Source organism: Mugil cephalus, chromosome 14 (assembly GCF_022458985.1).
Source record: "Mugil cephalus isolate CIBA_MC_2020 chromosome 14, CIBA_Mcephalus_1.1, whole genome shotgun sequence".
In the NCBI taxonomy this organism is placed as follows: Eukaryota; Metazoa; Chordata; class Actinopteri; order Mugiliformes; family Mugilidae; genus Mugil; species Mugil cephalus.
The window spans coordinates 6,625,069-6,645,011 of NC_061783.1; the positions used below are offsets into that span (position 1 = coordinate 6,625,069).

The 19,943-nt window shown below is 41.4% G+C and overlaps 1 protein-coding gene across 1 annotated transcript in view; it reads right to left on the bottom strand.

Moving 5' to 3' along the window:
- Window positions 1-5,008: 5,008 nt before the first annotated feature.
- col28a1a (collagen, type XXVIII, alpha 1a) overlaps window positions 5,009-19,943 on the bottom strand; it is a 31,353-nt gene continuing 16,418 nt past the window's right edge. The window contains exons 22-35 of the mRNA XM_047604191.1: window positions 19,641-19,709; window positions 18,186-18,254; window positions 17,941-18,009; window positions 17,784-17,852; window positions 17,577-17,645; window positions 16,310-16,378; window positions 15,945-16,013; window positions 15,771-15,851; window positions 14,081-14,116; window positions 13,952-13,988; window positions 13,161-13,715; window positions 8,552-8,700; window positions 7,147-7,423; window positions 5,009-6,322 (exon numbers count right to left, since the gene is read on the bottom strand). Of these exons, the coding sequence (XP_047460147.1) occupies window positions 6,150-6,322; window positions 7,147-7,423; window positions 8,552-8,700; window positions 13,161-13,715; window positions 13,952-13,988; window positions 14,081-14,116; window positions 15,771-15,851; window positions 15,945-16,013; window positions 16,310-16,378; window positions 17,577-17,645; window positions 17,784-17,852; window positions 17,941-18,009; window positions 18,186-18,254; window positions 19,641-19,709 (1,791 nt within the window). The 3' untranslated portion in view covers window positions 5,009-6,149. The remainder of the gene's footprint in view (window positions 6,323-7,146; window positions 7,424-8,551; window positions 8,701-13,160; window positions 13,716-13,951; window positions 13,989-14,080; window positions 14,117-15,770; window positions 15,852-15,944; window positions 16,014-16,309; window positions 16,379-17,576; window positions 17,646-17,783; window positions 17,853-17,940; window positions 18,010-18,185; window positions 18,255-19,640; window positions 19,710-19,943) is intronic.

The window sequence follows — 19,943 nt, forward strand, 5'->3', positions numbered from 1 at the left end:
ATGGGGCACTGAACAACTCCTGAGTCTCATTACATTGGTTGGAAACATTTGCAACACTAAACAGAGGGACTCTAATCTGAATTTCACATGAACTAATCCTAGGACACTGACTTATGCTCCTCACGTAAATGTTATATTGGCACATTTTCCTTAATAAACAAATACCAAAGCATAATACTTCTGTTTCATTTTTTTACCACTGTTTTGAGCAATTTTATGCAGAAATTTACAGAATTCTGAGGGGTGCAAATACCTTTAAGTGGCACTGTATATGATAAGGTTTTTTTTAAAAACAAATTTGTGCAAAGGTGTTCATGATACTGTAACTATGTTTGCACACTTCACAGTTTTTAATTACTCAAAGGATGTCGTTTTACTATACAATTATTTCTTGATCAGCTCCTTACCTTTTACATTTGTAACATTTCATAGTAGCCTATGACGCCCTTTATTCTGAGCATAATTTTTTGTTCCTTTCTTTCATTGTTTACCCTGGGATAAAGGGCTGGGGCAATTTCACTGGGCATATATATACTGGTGTTTATACCTGCAGCCCAGAGAGTTTGCTACCACATGGTAAATCAGGGATTAATTTCTGATTGTCTATAAACTCAGCACATGATTTTACCATTTAACAGTCATCATGTCAGTAAGGAAAACATAACCTGCAAGCCTTGCTCCTTCCTTGGTCAGTCATTAGGTATGGTTTCATACTAGGTGATGAGATAGGTGTATAATCTTGTATAACTTGCTCTGGAGTATTTACCAGTAACAGTCAGTCCTGTAGCTTATGATCACTGACACTGATAAATGACACTTTCTTCACGCTTTCTCTAAAGAAAACAACACACTCTTCTTTTTATGTTAAATGGGTCACGAGACAGTCTGCCTAGCCTATCTGTTATAGCTTGCAGGTTTTTAATAGCTGTAATTACTTTGTTTGTCTGACCATGTCTTTATCAAAATATTTTTTTCACTCCTTGATTTGTTTTTAGTTTGAACACTTATTGAGGTTTGATACAGTGCCAAGGTATACCCCAACAATGCTTAGGTTTTCCCCATGAGTCAGTATTCAGTAAGGCCAGAGCCAGTTATTAGGTACAATGGGGAAAACAAATGCATTCCAATATAAAATATATTGAACTGTTATATTATAACAGTGAGAGTTCTGCTCTAAATCGTAGCAATATAAAGGTTATGATATTCATTATTTGTTTATAATAACCAAAAGAGCTGTTTTGTAGTACTACAGGATTGTATTCTGTTTATGTTGTACACACCATCTTGGGCTATGCTAATTAACATTAACATTATGTTACATAAACATCCTATCTTCCTACTTCCTACTTCCTGGGGGACCCTGTAGCCCTGCTACAAAATTGGAATACACTATTCATGCTTTTTCGTCTTCATTTTGTCTTCATCCGCTTATCCGGGTCTGGGTTGTGGGGGCCACAGTTTCAGAAGGGAGGTCTAGATGGTCCTCTCTCCGGCCACTTCCACCAGCTCCCCCAGAGGAATCCCCAGGCACACCTGAGGCCTCCTATGAATGGGACATGCCCAGAACACCTCTAAAGGGAGGCGTCCAGTAAGCATCCTCACCAGATGCCCAAACCACCCCAACTGACTCTCTCTTCACACAGACAGACCGATTAACAACAGACCTGCTCCATCCTACCCTCACTTGTGAACAAGATCCTGAGATACTTGAACTCCTCCACTTGAGGCAGGACTTCCTCCCCGACCCAGAGTGAGCAATCTACCCATTTCCGACTGAGGATCAGTACCCTCAAGTCTGGGGTGCTGATCTTCATCCTGGCCACCTCACACTTGGCTGTGAACCACCCCAGCAGGGCGGGTGGTCATAGTTCTATGAAACTAGGAGGACCACATCATCAAAGCATTATCAAAGCAGGGATGAGATCCTCTGATCACCGAGCTAGACACCCTCCACCACCCAGCTGTGCCTAGAAATTCTGTCCATAAAAGTGGCAGCCGTGACGGAGTCCAACACTCACTGGGAACGAGTCTGACTTACAGCCGGCTACATGGACCCCCTACAGGATGCCCCTGGGGACACGGTTGTAAGCCTTCTCTAAATCCACGGAACACGTGTGGACTCATGGGGCAACTCCCATTTCCTCTTTCTTAAAGGTGGGTACCACCGTCCCTGTCTGCCACTCCAGAGGCGCTGCCCCAAATGTCAGCCAGGACAGCCCTACAACATCCAGAGCCTTAAGATACCTATCATCCTCTCCTGGAGCTCCACCGCTGAGGAGTTGTTTCATTACTTCAGCAACTTCCTCCCCAGAGACTGGACGGCCCGACCCCAGGGCCTCTGGCTCTGTTTCCCCTAAGCAATATGTGTTGTTTGGATTGAGGAGTTTTTCACAGGTGATGTCAGCCGCTCCCTGTCCGCACCGAACACAGTGTGGGCGAGTTGTGGCCTGCCGCCCCTGAGGTTTGCCAGAACCTCTTTGGAGCTGACCGATAGTCTTCTTCCATAGCCTCAACATCTCCCATGCCCGTGTTTTTACCTCAGCAACTGCCCTAGCCGCAGACCACTTAACCATCCGGTACCAGTCAGTTACTTCCAGAAACCCTCAGACTAACCATACCCTGTAGGCCTCCCACACGAGCGTTGAAGTTCCCCAGTAGGACAATGGAGTCCCCAGTCGCGATGCCATCCAGTGTCCGTCTTAGGGCCTCCAAAATGGGTGGGTACTCTGAACTGTCAGAACCCGTTCCCCAACCTGAAGGCGCAGGGAAGCAACCCATTTGTTCATCCAGGAGAACCCCAACATTCAGGCAGAGAGTCTTGGGCCAAGCAAAAGGCCCACCCCAGCCCTCCGCCTATTACCCGGAGAAACTCCAGCAATGAAGAGAGTCCAACCCCTCTCAAGGACTTCTCAAGGGTCCCAGAAATGATGCTATGTGTTGAGATGAGGCCGACTATATCTAGTCAATAACACTTGATCTCTTCCACAAGCTCCGCCTCCTTCCCTGCCAGAGAGGTGATGTTCCATGTTCCAAGAGCCAGCTTCCATAACTGGAAGCCATTAAGCTTAAGATGATGTGAGTTGCATCAGTGTCTAGGGCCAAGCAGTGTCTTTTCACTACATCTATGCCAACCAGCTGTATGAGCTGGCGTACCATCTGTGGCCATATGGATACAAATATAGATATGATCCCGATTAGATGCTTTGACTGAACAGCACAACTGGATTGAACAGAATAACTCATGTAAAACGATGACAACTGCTAACAACTTGTGCACTAACTGGGCATCTGCTGATTTCAGAGCCAAGATGAACTTATAAACATCATATATTTCATCATTTATTTATTATGTCTTGCTGCAGCCCTTTCAAATGAGTATAAATAAGCCACATAAAATATCAGTTGTAGACACTTAGACCACGGAAAAGACCTCAAGGCAATATGTTGTGTAACTCTGTAGTATAATTTTAAAGCCTGTGAAGTGCTAAGAAGAAGGTAAATGAAAAAATGCAAGCAGATGACAATGATTATATTTGATTATAATGTTATATTGATTACAATGATATGTCTGATTATAATGTCATTAGTTTGATTATAATATGATGTTTGATATAATGGTGCCTCATTTTCTATCCGTGTTTTTGGGGCCTTTTTATGTTTTCTTTATTTGAAATAAATAAATAAATAAATAATAAATAAGGATCTATTTCTTTATTCTTATTGGTACAAAGGGTTCAATAAAAAGATGTGAATATCCACCTTTGTCCACCTTTGCCTGTGGCATGGGACCTTTTGGTTGCCTGTTGTCCCTGCCTCTTTTTTGTTGCAATACTGTTGCTGAATTGTCATTTGATATGAATATAGATATTTTTAAGGTCTGAGATGCTGCTGTAAGATATCAAAGCTCTGTTGCACTTTTGAAATGAGTTACTGAAATGGAGAATCTTGAAATCTTTTATGAAATTATTTTATTAATTGACAAAAAAGAGCAGATCTACTTAGTATTCCTTCTGGTCCTTGTACAGCGTTATAAATATATATTTACTGTCAATAGTGCGTCTTTTTATACAAAATCGATTGTAGCAGTGGTTAATAGATTTAATTAAGATGAACTAAAACAACTACAATTCAACATGTGGACACAGCAGTAGATACAACATTGTGTGAAACATTTGTTGAAGTTAAGAATACAAAGTGTTTACAAACAAACACAACAGGACATTTCTAGAACTGAATACACTAAAATAGAAGAAGAAAGTGTTTTATACATTGCTGTGTCTACAAAATACATGTGTAACAACAGTAACACATACAGCAGACTACATTCACATTGCATGCCTTTATAGGCTAGGCACTGTATTGCCACTTTTTTTTTATGGTTTTCCTAGAGTGTCTCATAGTTTATTTGCAAATAAATAAGGGTGACCAGATTTGAGTCAGAGAAAAAGAAGACTCTTCAGCAGGGGGGACACACAGAGAAACACAACACAAATTCAATGTAAACATGTTTGAGGCTCCAGTAGAAAAAAATCCCTGACAAGTTTGAAATTGAAAGGAAAAAGAGGGTATCTGGTCACCCTTCAATGATTCCAAAAGCAGTTGTCATCTTTAATAACAGAGTCAAGTATGAGCTGCTTCCTCTCCAGAAACAAAACAGAATCTAAAGGCCAAAAGTAGGAGTTACTTCCTGTTTATCTGTACCATTGTTTGTTGAATGTTTGTCATGTACTCAAACGCACTGCACATAAAATATTAATGTGTAGGTGATGTACGGGCAGAACAGGTTTTGGACTCCTGTTGTGAGTTGTGGTTGGCACACGGTACGAAAACAGAGAGATAATACAGCATGGGACACCATGCTGCCATTAGGTCCTAGGAACAGTCTCCTCTGTACTGAAACTGTCTTGCTTACGACTTTCTACCCTATATTAATTCTTGATAAACCATGGATGTAGGCTGACGCTAAAGATATTTGAGATTTTCAGAATGAAGTCAGAATTTTTCGAGCATTCAGCTGGTCCATAGTAGTTTACTGTATGGATGATTTGAAAGCTCTATTAGTTTACAAGTCTTGCATTAAAAGTCAAGCTCCATGTTGTTATGTCTTTTCAAGTGTCACATATAACTCCGTGGGGATGTCCAGAAATATTTTAATACCCTTTGTTCCTAAAACATTATAGAATGAAACAGAATAAAACACAGCAATGTAGGAAACCAGACTGCTTTGAAAGATCTGCTTACTCCATGAGTGACCATTCAGAAAAGGAGCAACCTACCATAAACTGTTCAAGCTGAAGACATTACGGTTGCCTAAACCCTGATTAAACGAAACCAGCTCAGCAGGTCATCCGGTTACGTTTAGTTTTAAGTCAGGTATTCTGGTATCACCAACATCCGCCTCCCTATTTTGCTAACCTGCTCCAGAGCAGATTAACTTCAGAGGAGCATCCTGACAGCTGGTCGATCACATCACTGAATTCCTGCATTGACTTTACAATAAGGCAATTAAGAGCCACTTTAAAGTTGGAGACAACTACTTTGCTTAGATAGAGGAAGGGTTTAAAAGCAGGACTTAACTTCAAAAAGGTTACAACAGCTCAGTCAGGGATTCGTTGTTTTTTCCTGTTAAGAACATCTCATTAAGCTATAAGATCATTCTTTGGGATGTCATAAGTCTTATTTAACTAGATAGGGGTTTATTTTATTTATTTACTTATATTTGGATTGGGATTTGTCCTACAAGAGTATAATTTTTGGTACTGTTTAGTTACCCAACTACGGCTTATGTTAAACATGTTTTACAACATTGTTATTTTACAATTGGTGATTCCAGTGGATTGCCTGAGCCTAATAATGCCTTGACAATAAGGGAAAGGAAGTGAAAATTAAATTAAATGCACTTGGGCGGTGGCATGTCTAATTGTCCAGTGAATAAATGTGTAGTAGGTTGGAACCGGACAGGAAGCACCATGCAGTGTGAATGTAGTCTGAGGTCCATATACTGTATGCTCTCTATCGTTTCCTTCACCTGCAGCTGTCCACAGAGCGTGTCGACAGCAGCTGCTGACCTGAGCTCCAGTGAAACAGTAACCGTGAGACCGAGGAGAATGTTAGCTTTGCACGCGTTCTTTTCTTCGAAACACAGTCTGTTACGTGTAAACGCATCTACTCCTGCAGATGTCTTCGGTCTCAAAATTGTTTGCGTTGCCGTCACAACCTCCGTACCAAAACTGGGCACAGGCATTGGCCTCTGGGTCGTAGTACCACATGACAACGTACTGGCGACAGGGGCCGGGGTCTAGAGGCTGACTGCACCCCTCACCTGAAAGGACAGAGAGGGTGCAATTAGTGAATTACTGTACTACTATGGTCTAATAAAATGCTAACATGATTTCAACTGCGTCCTATTTAAACACGTGGCTGGTCATGTATGCTGACTTGCTGAGACAAAGTCACTGAGATACAGTTTAAACTACCTACATGTGTTTTCATGTGTAAATTATTAAACCATGCTCACTGCAGCCTGCAACAGGTCCAAACAGGAGTTTCTACTACTACTCTCTTTCTCTTTGCATTTCAAAGTCATGAAGCTCGGTTACAGGGGGAAAGCTGTGGAGAGATACAGCCTGTCAAACCCAGCTTCTTATTGAATTGAATGAGAAGGTGCGTCCAAACTTTTGACTGGTAGTGTAAATACAGCACATAGAACACATTTTATAATAGTATAAATATAAAGAAGTGTAACACAGGGAGATCCACATACGCCAAATCTATATTTAAGTACAGCACTTGAGAAAAGTTACTTTTTACTGCTGGCACTAACAACACATATCTGCCTTACCTTTGGACTGACAGGTGAATTCTGGCAATGTACTTTAGCAATGATTAGTTTCACTTACTACAGTTTGAGTCAGTTTGTTCACTGAGCACATATGCATTCAGGCAAAAGAAAGGGGCTTGTTTTATGGTTTACATAGTGTATTACGGCTTGAATTATTGTTCAGACAATGCAAACAATATTAGGGAAATCATCTGTGAAAGCGAGGTGATCTGATTTCTTAAGCAGAGCAATTTAAATGTTATGTGTCAAAGGTGTGGTGTGTCAGCGTGGTACTCATTTATGCTAGTAGCGCTCTGCTTGTTTACCTGACACTGGTGAGTCAGTCAGGGGTGGAGGAGGAGGGATGAAAGGACCCTGTGTGCTCTCTGCCTCATACAGCCAATTGGTTGGACTCTGAGGGCCCACCACGGAGTTTTCCCCCGGGCCCTGCTGCCCCGTGCCACCTGGAGGCCCAAACATGATGTCCGGCAGCTCATTCCAGGGCTCCACCAACACTTCAGCATCAACCTGGTTCTCATCGAACCGCTCAGACTCAAGGGGCAGTGAGGGCTTCTCTGTCACTGTCTCCACTGGGAGTTCAAGCTGAGAAGTAGAGGATAAGTGGTATTATGACCTCTTTTTGCAGCAGCTGGTATTTTGTCACTGGTCCGATTCATGGTAATATTCATGGCCTCTACAAGATGATTACATGGCCATCATCCATAAGTGCAGCACCATTTTCAATCTAAGGTGATGACAATGCTAAGGGCCCATTAGAGCCCACACACAGCCCCTAGTAGCCCCTAGTGGCTAAGGTTTTTGTATCATTGTAGAAGCTCCAGCTCAAAAACAGAGCAAAGTTTTGGTCTACTCCGACGAAGACTGATATCTGAAGGGCAGAGATTTTAATTCATTTTTTTTCAATCAAACAAATCAAATGTGTAGTTACACGATCATTAATTTAAGCGTATAGGTAAATTAGCTGTACGTCATGTTGAGGAAATTGAACCAATCGGGGAATGCATGTGCGACTGTGTTTATATACAGCTTGTATAGAGATATACCACATCCCACAACCATGGCAGCGCACTGGCAAGATCATGAGATCTGAGAGCTGCTCTGCATCTGAGGAGAAGAGGAGATTCAGCAGTAGATATCGGGGCACTGTGCAGGATACAGTGACTTATTTAAATATCAGCAGCCTTTTGAAAGAGTGGGGGTTTGTTTTTTGTTTGTTTGTTTTTTGTTTAAGTGTACCTAAATGTGTAATGATGATGTTGTCGATGCGATGACGTATGACAGGGAGGAAAAAACAGCGCACCAAAGGCGAGTCGACTCGGGTCTCAAAGTTTCGAGCCAACCTGGGATCTGTAGCGGTGTCTATGTTGCACATATTATCTCTGTGGACAGAGCCCCAGTAAAGCATAAGCACCCACTCAGTAACAAGGCTGCACTGAATTGTATTACAACGCATTCAAGTGTTACTCAGTAATTATGATCATCAAGCGAGGGACAACTACTTTTACAATTACTGTCATGATGTGTTCAAATGTAGCCTCGTAAAATGTTGTTATTGGTGGGACATTTGAATAGTCTTTTGACAAATTATCATACTTTTTTTGAAAAATATCATACTGCCCAGCCCTAAGTCAATGTATTGTACCCTGCCTTTTGCCCACTGACAGCTGGCATGGGTCTCAGCCCCACACCCAAATGAGATGAAAGCATTACTCGTATGTTTTCTTCCTCTGGGAACACGGTAGAGAGACTTTCTTCTGGAGCCTTGGGCTGGGTTTCCTCAGATGGAAAGACGGAGATTGGCAGAAAGGCCACCATGTCATCCTGCTCACAAATCCGACTCAGCAAGTGACCTTCCAGACCTGTACCGAAACAATGAGAAAGATAAGACACAAGGAAATGTTGCTCTGGGTTGTTGTCATCAACACATAGAGAAAAGAATTATAATAGATAATGTATAACTGTCGGCTGTCAGCAGAACTTGTGTGACCAGATGGCACCACACTCTTTTGGTTGCTCATGTGACATACTAAGTAGTGCCTCCTGAGTTTAGTTTTGTTTATTGGTTTAGCACAAGTTATGTTACAAATCTGTGCAAGTCTTTACAAGCTTGTACAAAGTTCCACACCTAGCCATAACAGAATACATATTACATGCAGGCTGCACATTACATGCAACATCAAAAAAATACATTTCATTCCCAAAGGAGAGTCAATGAAATTAAAGTTACTTAGATAATCAGCAGTAAAGAAAAAAAATGGAAGGATGAGTGAGGGTTCAGGTAAACAGTAGATATTTTTTCAGATGCTTTTTAAAATCATATCAAATTTTATTTATGTAGCACTTTTCCTACAAAAATGCAACCTAAAGTGCTTGACACAAAGAAAAACATAAAACATTACAACAAGAAACAAAATCAACCCACCCCACCTGTGCACACATTCATACAAACAAGCATACACACTTCACACACACAGGCGCACACACGTCCACACTCACACCAATATACACAATAAAAATTGTTAGCGAGACATGACAGGACACTGAGGCATGAGACAATGTGGATGCTATCTTTGGGGGGGGGGTTTTCTAAAATTTTACTTAAAAATGGTAGGTTGGATACTGACTGATAGTTAGGGGAGTAACGGGGTTGTAGACAGAGGATGTATGTGCTGCTAAAATCAAAGGTGGGGTACTCAAATGATGTGTAACGGTAAAAAAAAAAAAAAAAAAACTTTATTTCAGAACATGACATTTTTTGTAATTGAAGCAGTCTTTTGTTAAAAGTTAAAATTTAGTGGGTAAGCCTCAGTGAAAACAGCAGGTGCATTAGTGCCAAGCCATGTCTCTGTCAGAAGAAGGCAGTCCATGTAATTGTCTAAAGTGAAATCATAAATAGTAAATGATTTGTTTACCAGAGAGTGCACATTCAGCACAGTCATTTTAATGTCTGTACACGCTCATCATGCTGCTTTAGCGGTTGTTAAAGACATTATTTGGTCTACAAACAGTCCTGGGTCTCGTTCGTCTGTCTGTAATGATTGTTGGGATTGTGTGGATATGGTTACTGGGGCTACTAGGGAGGGGTTGTGTATACTGTGTGTGGATGCAGTGGGGGAGGGCATGTCTGTGTAGGTGAGTCAGGAGGTGGAGTGGATAGTCAGGTCGATGTTGATAGATAAAAGCTGTGATCCTTCCTGGGATTTGGGTGCAGGCCATCCCGTTTAAAAAAGGTGGGCCTGTTTAAAAACACTGTTAAATTGTCAACAAAGGGGATACCTTTAATCGGGAATAGGCCTTCAGCCAGGTGTGCAACTGATGTACACGGCTAGTGGTGATGACGCCGTAACAAGGTGGAGATGATCAGCCATTTGCCCGCATCCAGCAGGTGATTAATCAGGGCGATGAAGTCCTGTTCATAGGTCATTAATGCCAGCCTCTATTACCACTGTGGAGGCCGAGCTGTGCTGTACGCTCAGCTGCAAAGCTGACAATGCCACCCTCTTCACGCAGGCACCAGGATGGCAGAAGGTCCGGTCGTGATGGACTGCCACGTTACAGACCATGGAGGTCCTGACCATAAGCACAGAGAGGCATGCACTGCTGCTCCTGAGTGCAGGCCTCTGACTCTCTGAGGTAGGGCTGGGCGGTATACCGGTAACCAGATTTTTTTCCATTATGATATGACTTTACCAGCATACCAGTGTATTTGATTACACAGGGTTTAGAATGATTTTTTTTTTTTAAGGCAACGACGCAGCACGTCGAATGGGGGGGATGGTGATGACAGCCCATTAGAGCCCACACACAGCCCCCAGTAGCATCTATCACTAAATTATTATACATAAACTTAACTAATATATATTCATAGTAATGAATCCGAGCTAAAACAAAGCCACACAGTCACGCAATATTTTAATTTAATAATTTCACCCTTGGCCCCTTCTTAAACATGGTCTGGTCTTTGGTTTGTTCTTCCTCATGTGAATTAAGTGAGCGAGAACGAGGCAGGCAGAAAGGGAGATCAATAAAGATGATACCCCCAAAAGCACAAATCTGACTACTAATAAGTTGCCAGTTCATTGTAGAGCAACAATTCCTAGTGTAGCTTACTGAACATTACTAATCTGGATTACATGTTTCACATATTCTCTCTGTGGACAGTGTCCCAGTAAAGTATAAGCACCTGGTCAGTTATGAGGCTGCATTGAATTGTATAACTACACATTCAAGTTCTGCTCAGTAATTATGAGCATCAGGCGAGGGTCACTTACTTTTACAATTACTGTCATGATGTGTTCAAACGTAGCCTTGTAAAATTTTGTTATTGATGGGACATTTGAACAGTCTAAATACAAAAAAGTTAAATAAAATAAAAAGACAATTTAGAATTTTGGACAGTTTACACTGGGATGGTTTAATACTTTAAACCATAATTGTCCCCATTTCATGTTGATAATGCTTTTTTTTTTTTTTAATTTATCTATCTCTGAGCTGTAAATGTCCCTGGATTTCCACATCAGCAGCCAGTGCTAACATGGGGCCATGCAAACTGGTTTTACTACTAGTATGGGAATATTCTACAATATTTAATCATCATCACAGTAAAAGAGTCCGTCCTTAGTCAATCTACTGCATTAATTCCTCTCTCAAACACTAGAAAATGTTACGAACACGTGATTATGCATGTAAAAAGAATATCGTGATACCATAAGAATTTTGAAAAATACCGTGATATACATTTTTGGATCATACCTCCCAACCCTACCTGGAGGCACAGTGGAGGCAGGACAGGGCCACATGCTGGTGACAATGGGCCACAGCTTCGGAGGATGAGGAAAAGTGCTGCGGGACTCCGTGCAGCCCACAAGCATTGGGGGAGTGGGTACCCCACAAGACTCGGGTGATGACCATTACCAGAATTGTAAGCAGCCCCAGCCGCGATGAGGACGACCCGATCCCGGCTAGCCGAAATTACCGTGGTCTCCACCGGCTTCTGGAAAATGTGGCCAGAGACGTGTCAGTGAACAGCTTCCTTGAGCAGCCTCCCCACCAGGTGGAAGAGACTGACGACTGGATAGATGGCCGATCCAGAGGACGGGATGGTCCAGTGTAGATATCCATCCCGCTGCCAGGAACCAGAGGTGGAAAATCAGTCGGGTAGCAGAGTGTCCTGACATGGGGTCGTCAGTCAGACATGCAGGGCCAGAGGGAAGGGCCTCAAAGTGGTTGGAAATGTTCAAAAATTGAGGACAGGGATCACGGCCCATATCTTGGGTAGTGGGGGTAGAACAGGAGTTCTAAGGGGTGGTGGTAAGGTCTCACTGAACTGTATCCTGGAGAGTTGCGTTAAGCTCGGTTAGCTTTGAGGACTGCAGTTTGACTGAGAGCCTGTGGCTGTCTTCTTTGAGGTCAGCAATTTTCTTGTTTGCTTTTCTACGCAGAACATCTGGAGGCAGCTGGTGGGGCAGCCATTTTGGCTACTGAATGTCAGTAATCTGCTGAAACAGGCTGTTTTTTCTCTGCTAAAGGCGCTAATAAAATTGGATTTTAAAAGCCAATAAAAATATTGATAAAATCAGATTTTAAAATAGCGTTTAAATATTTGTAAAACCTTTCAAAGTTGCGAACTGTTAGGATGCAAGATAGGACAACCAGGACTTTGCGCACGCGCAAATTCCAATGCACACACAAAAGCAAATGTAAATTAAATAATAAAGGACCCAGGATTGATCCCGGACACCAAATGGAATGTTTGATGAATGAATGAATGTTTGCGATAATTGCTGAATTCCTTAGAATTGCTTAATTGGTTGGATGATGTAATCAGTGGTTACATTTGTGGGCTGAGTTCTTTAAAGCTGAGTTTTTTAAAGCCATGATAACATCAGAGACTTCTTATTGATGGATGATGTGTTGACTTATGTCATTTGATGCTTGAGTAAATTTGTAGAATAGATTTTCTTCATTTTCTTACTAAGTCTGTAAATATATTTTTGCATTTTTTTTGTAGGTTTCAATATTTGTGGGGAAGGGGTTGAGAACAGATTTTCTATTATGTTTATTTTTTTCTCCAGGAAAACTTCTTAACTACATTTAAACAAGTTTTGAGAAGCCAAGAGTTTTATCTTAATGGATCATCAGAGATACTGCTAGCACAATCTCCATCAGCTTTGTCTTTGTGTTCAAATTTCATTTCAATTTTAAATAGTTTAATTTTAGTGTAAACTGTATTTATTATATTTGAATAGGTGAAACCAGTGCTGTATTGACCAGTTAATGTGATAGCATGTCAGCGTCACTAGTAGTGAGTTTTGCTTACTGGCAAGAGTCCTGAAGTCATCTATGAGGTAGACGTGCTCTTCATCAGGATCAGAGGCAATAACATTCATCTCAGCCTTGAATTCCTCATACAAAGGGTTGGTTTTGTTCAATACTCCAACAACAAACATCTCTATTCCCTCTGCATGGGCCTCGGTGGCTGTTTCTTCAAACTGCATGACATCACGTGGGTCGGCCTGCCCATCCGTTACCACCACTGCCACTTTTCTCACACCGGGACGAGATGCTTGGAAAATCTGGTTGGACCGATGGATGGCGCTTCCTGTGAAAGTGCCCTCGCCTAGGTAGGGCATCCTTCTGATGGCAGCCTTGATGTCGTCTTGGCTGGAATGCTGCTGCAGACTCACCACAACCATGTCTACGTGGCTGTAGAGCACCACTCCAATCCGGCTGGCGTCTTGGCCCACCGTCAGTCGGTCAATAAGAGAGTTCACAAAATCCTTCACCACCTCAAAGTTTTCTGGGCCCACACTTTCTGAGCTGTCTATTACAAACACCAGCTCCAGAGGGCTCTCTCTGCACTTGAGGCCACAACCTAATTAATGAAATATGAGATATATAGAGAGATTAGACACAGCTGGAAAGAAAAACATAAAAAATCCAATGACAAGTGCCATTAGTGAACATCTTGTATTGTAATGGAGGAATTTCCCAGAAATGAAAAGTTACATCGAAATGTTAGCTCAGTGTCAGTGATCCTATCTCAACCGTAGAGTTTTTTATCAGAACTGCAACAGATGACTGCTACAAAACATAATAAAACTGATTTACCACATATTTCCCTTATTATCCTGATGATCTCTTCTCTCTGTGTACCCAAAAAAGAAGACACGGAGAAATGAAAAGACAACTTTTTTATAATATACAGCTAAATGTGATCTGTGTCTATTCTTTGCTTACCGTCAGTCCTGGTACCCCTTTCTCTCCAGGTCTCCCCTGTAAAATGAAAGTAGTAGATCAAGTAGTAGAATGATAAAATAGTTTAGGGTTCATATGTCTCTGACTCAACTCGATCACTTGGAAACATCAGTAGCTCTCCTACTTAATTGGCGGAGAGAAGAGTCATTCCTTGAGCTAAAATCATCTGAAACATGGTTTTACTAAATGTTTATAAGAAGGGTCAAATGAGAAGTTTGTGTATTTTGAGTGTTTTGAGAAAACTGTCAGTGTTGCTTGCAATCCCTTGTAACCAGACTCCACCTGTCTCTACAATACCTACGTACTAGGGATGAGGGAATACAGCATTATCTGTATCCGTATCTGTGTCTGTTAACTATACAAATTATCCGTATCTGTACTCGGAGGTGGGCAGGATTTAACCCAGAAGTGGATTGGGTTTTTGTTTGTGGGCGGGGCTTTAACCGGTATGTTATTTTAAGCATGCAATTGATATAGGTTGATCAGAAATTGTGGTTTTGATCAAGATAGCAAACAAACTATTTACAGAAAAAGTTTTGCAACAATGAATACAACACATGCAAGTAAAATGTAACTGACAAGAGTTTCAAACTCAACAAAACTTTCTTTTTTTAACATTTAATTTTTTTAATCAGTGTGATTTTTTTTTAATTATTTTGGTTCTTTTTTATTTTATTTTTATCCACACCAGGTGTGTGAGTGTGTGTATGGAGGGGTGGGGGTAGGGGAGCTTAATTGGTAATATTTATACCACTGCTACCTTCATTCTTTAATGAAATACATCAAGAAAGTGTCAGACACTCTACGTGAAGTCAAAATAACTGGCTAGAGCCAGCCAATGGTTAAAAAAAGATACTCGATACTCATTTCAGCCGAGTATCCAGCTCAACTCTACTACCTATGTATGATTTGCTCACTAAATCCAGATAACACTGTGGTCTCCGAGAGGTCTCTGTCTGTGAAATATATAACTGTTGAACTGTGAATACCCACGCTGTGTGTCCTGCATTTCATTCTACTACTAGCCTTGGGGAATCTGATCACAAGTCTCGAGTCAAGAACAAATGTGAACACACCCAGAGGTCTAATGTCCGACCACATTTCTCCGCATTCCATTGGAAGTGTGGACACACTTGTAAATGAAAGCATGAAAAGGAAAAGGCACCGTAGGTGATGTCTGCTCATTAGTAATGAAAGCCTTTTAAAATATTGTTTGCAGCTGTTAACTATACAAATAATAAATAAATCTATCAACATATGTAATATGAGTACACCGTGTGTGATTCTGTCATTAAATGACGTACTAGTACATGGTTTACTATTGATGTGGCTGTGTTGATGTAAAAGGAGATGTGTGTAGTTTTGGTTTTATTACCAGTGTCTTTATTTTCCTTTATTAACGGAAATTACGGTGTGTATAGAAGCTTCCAGTGTTGGAGTTAGAATCTGAGTTTTGTGCAGGTCTAACTAGTAACTAGTAAATATTACTGTATATGTGTGCCAAAGTGGTGAGCTGCACACAGAAAAAAAGCACTGTTCTTGGTTCTGAAAAAGTGATAGGAAGAGACCCATTAGCATTAATTGCTGGTGAGAACACTAAAACTTAGCCCTGGGCAATATGATCTCAAGTGTTCTCAGTCAAAATTATCACACAAATGCCTGTTAAATGTACCATTGGTCCAGATGATCCAGGTTCTCCATAGTCTCCCTTGTCACCTTTCTTTCCTCTGTCTCCAGGAGTACCTCGATCACCCTGTTCATGAATGGAAATTCTGTTAATGACAAAGCAAATAAAATATGAGACAGAAATGGGATGATTCCCGTATGCAGCAGCTGAATTTTGTACCTTCTCCCCTAGAAGACCATCCCCTGGTGCCCCGCGAGGACCCGGTGGCCCCTGATACCCACGCTCTCCCTGGGAATTGATGAATTGACGAGAGTCACAATGGTGCAAGCAGCATATACTGTATACTTACAATGAAGCCCTATCCATGGAGTCAAACACGAGACACTGATTGTACAGACAAGCTAGCGACACAAGATAGTACGTACATAACATTGTAGGAAAAGATAATGTATCAAGAGTCTATTGTAGCTGGGAGCTGAATTTTCAAACAAAAGTCAGAAACAGTTGGGATAAATTTGCAGTGCCGTTATTTTGTCTCTGGCTACACAAACATTGTCAGGTGTATTTCTTTTTTTCCCCCTTACCTTTGGACCTGGGATGCCCTCTCCTGGAAGCCCTGGCATGCCAGGTGGTCCAGGCTGCCCTGTAGAGCCCTGGGAATACAGTACATTAAAGCAGCTGTCAAAATTGAGTGGAGTTTTTTTTGTAGGATGAGGATTGTTGGGGCTGTTGGTGACAACAGCAATAGGGTTGTTAATGTTCACCCCACAGTCATCATGGTTTCATCAGGTAAATGTATGTAAACCTGACTGGGGGTAGATCTTAAGACTGCATGTGGACGTTCAGACCAGCCACTTTGGATGAGAGGTAAAATGTTTTCAAGTTCAGTTGGTTTAATGAAATAATTATAATCACACAACTGGTGAGAAAGCAGCAATGGAATGGTATGGTTCAAATGGACGCTCATGATACGAGGCCTCAAACTGACAGTCGTCACTTGTCCAACGAATCAGAGGCGATTGTAGATTCTATTAGTGTTGCTGTTCTGTGTCCTTGTCGTTTATTTGTGAATATGTTTTGAGTTTCCTTTTTTATTCCTTTTTTATTGTTAAGTTCCTTGGTTTCCTGTGTGTTGTGCCTCCTTGTGTTTTACTTTGATTGCCGATTGGTTTCTCCTTGTGTACTCTGCCCTTATTAGTTTCACCTGTGTCTCGTCATCCCTCTGCCCTTGTGTGTATATATAGCCCTGCCTCTCCCTTTGTTCTCTGTCGCATCGTTTTTGTCCCCATCATACTGCCTCTGTGACTTTTGTCCTCATGTTCCAGGCTCCATGTTTTTGGTCTTTTCGTGCCATGCTGGGTTTTCTACATTCTTGTGTTTTTCTTTGACGTGTAGATCATCCTCCCTTCTGCAGTGCCTTTTTTGGAACCCCGGCCTCATCACCTCTGTGTCCTGTGCTTGGGTCCTCACTTAAATCATCCCATGGCAATCAGAGCCCAAAACAACAGAGGTGGACGCACTAGCAGAGTTAACTAAAACGAACTGTAATGAAATACTGTAATGATAAAGGAAGGCATTTTATACAAATGTCTATCTCCCATGGTTAAGACTAGACTAGCAGAATTCAGTTAGCTATTCAGTGTTTTTAGCAATTATTGTCTGAGAGTAAAGCAGTTCATATCAGCTCACCAGCTCACTTTGCACAATTTGAAATTTGATACAGCTACAGTGGTGCTGTTCATATTGTAAACAGAGCATTTCATCATTGCGATGTGTGATAAATCTTCATAAAGACTGAGAAAAAACAAACAAATTGTTCAGTTGCCCGAACCTGTCTGTGCACAGACTGACCTTCGGTCCATAAAGTCCTGTTCCAGGAGGACCTGATGGTCCTGGGGCACCTGGCAAGCCTCTGTCACCCTGCCACATGAAACAAACAAGGCAAACGTGTTTCCATGTTGTTTCATCCCGTCATCAAGTTTCTGTCTTTTCAGAGTTTTGGTATGTCAAATCTCTAAACTTTCCCCCCATTTAACAAATCTGTTAAACAACCCTCACCTTGGGTCCAGGTAGTCCTTTCCCTTCATTTCCCATCTCTCCTTGCACTCCTGGTAAGCCAGGCAGACCCTAAAGACCGTGAAAATACATCCATTTACAAATTTTGTAATTAATACAAAAGTCATTCAGTTTTAACCTCACTGTGTCCTCCTCTTACCTGTGGTCCAGGAAGGCCCTCCCCCTTAACCCCTGGAGGCCCCACAGGTCCTGTATTTCCTTTGTTTCCCTTAACAAGGAAGGTTTTGCTTGATTATATTGACACTAGAGCAAGAGCACATTCAAACGATGATAGAGTGCATATTGCACGTAAACTGACGAACTATAAAAGTACTGCTAAAAGTCAGTGTCATGAGGGAACATACTATGATTACTTTAGACTGATAATTAATTGCATTATGTCACCTTTGGTCCGATGATTCCTACTCCAGGTTCTCCAACAGGTCCAGTCAACCCCACAAACCCGGGTTCTCCCTGTCACAAGTGAGCAATAAAGTAACTACCACTTTGTCTGGTCAGGTTTGTTCTTAAACAGATGTATTACATGAGAGTGGAAATACATTCTGAGGGTTGTGATTTAGCTCATATATACTGGTGTATGAATATAGATGAATATGTAGATAAAAACAGAGTTTAAAAAAACACAGTTTAAAATATTGCATACAGTGAGTGTTAAATAAACACAGGCACATAGAAAGACATATGGCATGTGACCAGCAGCCAGAGTCTAGGAATCTCATAGCAGTCAGATTGAAAAATTAATTGGTCGAAGTGTCTCAACTGGAGCTGCTTTGGTGACACGTGAGGGACCAACAACATAATAGACTGGGGAATTCTTAAGGTTTTTGGTTCATCAATGTGTGTCCCACAACTAAACAAAGTTTGGCTTGGTGGTAGTGTTGGAGCTTGGGTTGTACTTTAGGTTTTCCAAGGCAGAGTTTTTCCACACACAAGCCTGACCCTAATGCCAACATTTAAAGACTTTGAGTTTTATGGTAATGACAATTAAATTATTTGTGCAGTTGTGTAAACAAACCTTATGTGTGCCCTTTTTTAGAACAGAGAACTGCCTGCTGAACCACCTCCAGATTAACGTGGAAAAAAAGAGCTGGTAGTAGACGGTGAACATCCAGGGAACGGACATTGAGATAGTGGACTCTTAGAAGTACCTGGGTGTTCACCCAAATAAGAACATGAACTGGACTGAAAACACTCAGGCAGTATATAAGGAGGGCCAAAGCAGACTCCACACTTTATGGTGTGGTCTCCTGGAGTAGGTGCATCACAGGCAGCAGAGAACAGGAGGATATTGGTGAAGCTGTCGTCAGTAATGGACAACGCTTCCAACCCTGCAAAGGCATTTCAAACATACCCTGCCTTTCTTTTGGTATGTTCGTCACTCTCTCCAAAGGAAAAGTTATCAGCATTTGCTTCACCTAGTATGTAACACTTGGTCTGCTGTTTTTTTTTTTTTTTTTTTTCAAAAATATTGCAATGGATCATTTAGCGTAGAAAAGACTTTCTAACCAATGGCCATACCTGTATATCTGTGGTTCACATTTAAATTGTAAAATAAAGTAGATGAGTTGAGTGCAGGAGTGTAGCTGCGCATATGTAATGACGGCATCTGCTTTGTTGTATGTCCTGCGTCCTGTTTTTGCAGAAGATTCAATAAAACATGTGTTTAATTGAATCTATTGTTGAATAGACTGTGATTATAACTAATAAGAATAATGGCCTCTGGTGGAATTTACCATTTACAGGTGACTTATAATTGCAAATTAGAATGGCTAGGCTTGCCATTTATAGTATGCGTAGGGTATAGTATGTTTTTATAAGAATGATTTACTGAGTATTCACCTTGGGTCCTGGTAACCCACGGCCAGAAGGTCCGGGGACGCCCATCATTCCAGGGCTGCCCGGCTCTCCCTGAGCAAAAGATCAAGTGACATATCAGAGATAAATGGTCCTGTCAAAAATATGCAAGCAAAGAAACGTTTCTCATGAACTTTCTTAATAATGAAGGAAAAAAGCAGCACCATAATGAAAAAAAGCAGAACAAACGGGCAGTCAGGAGCATGGCAGCATCTAACTGTGGTGTCATGTAGCTGTAGCTATAGAAGTAACCTACGGTCATCATTAAAAATGGTAACCATTAAAATC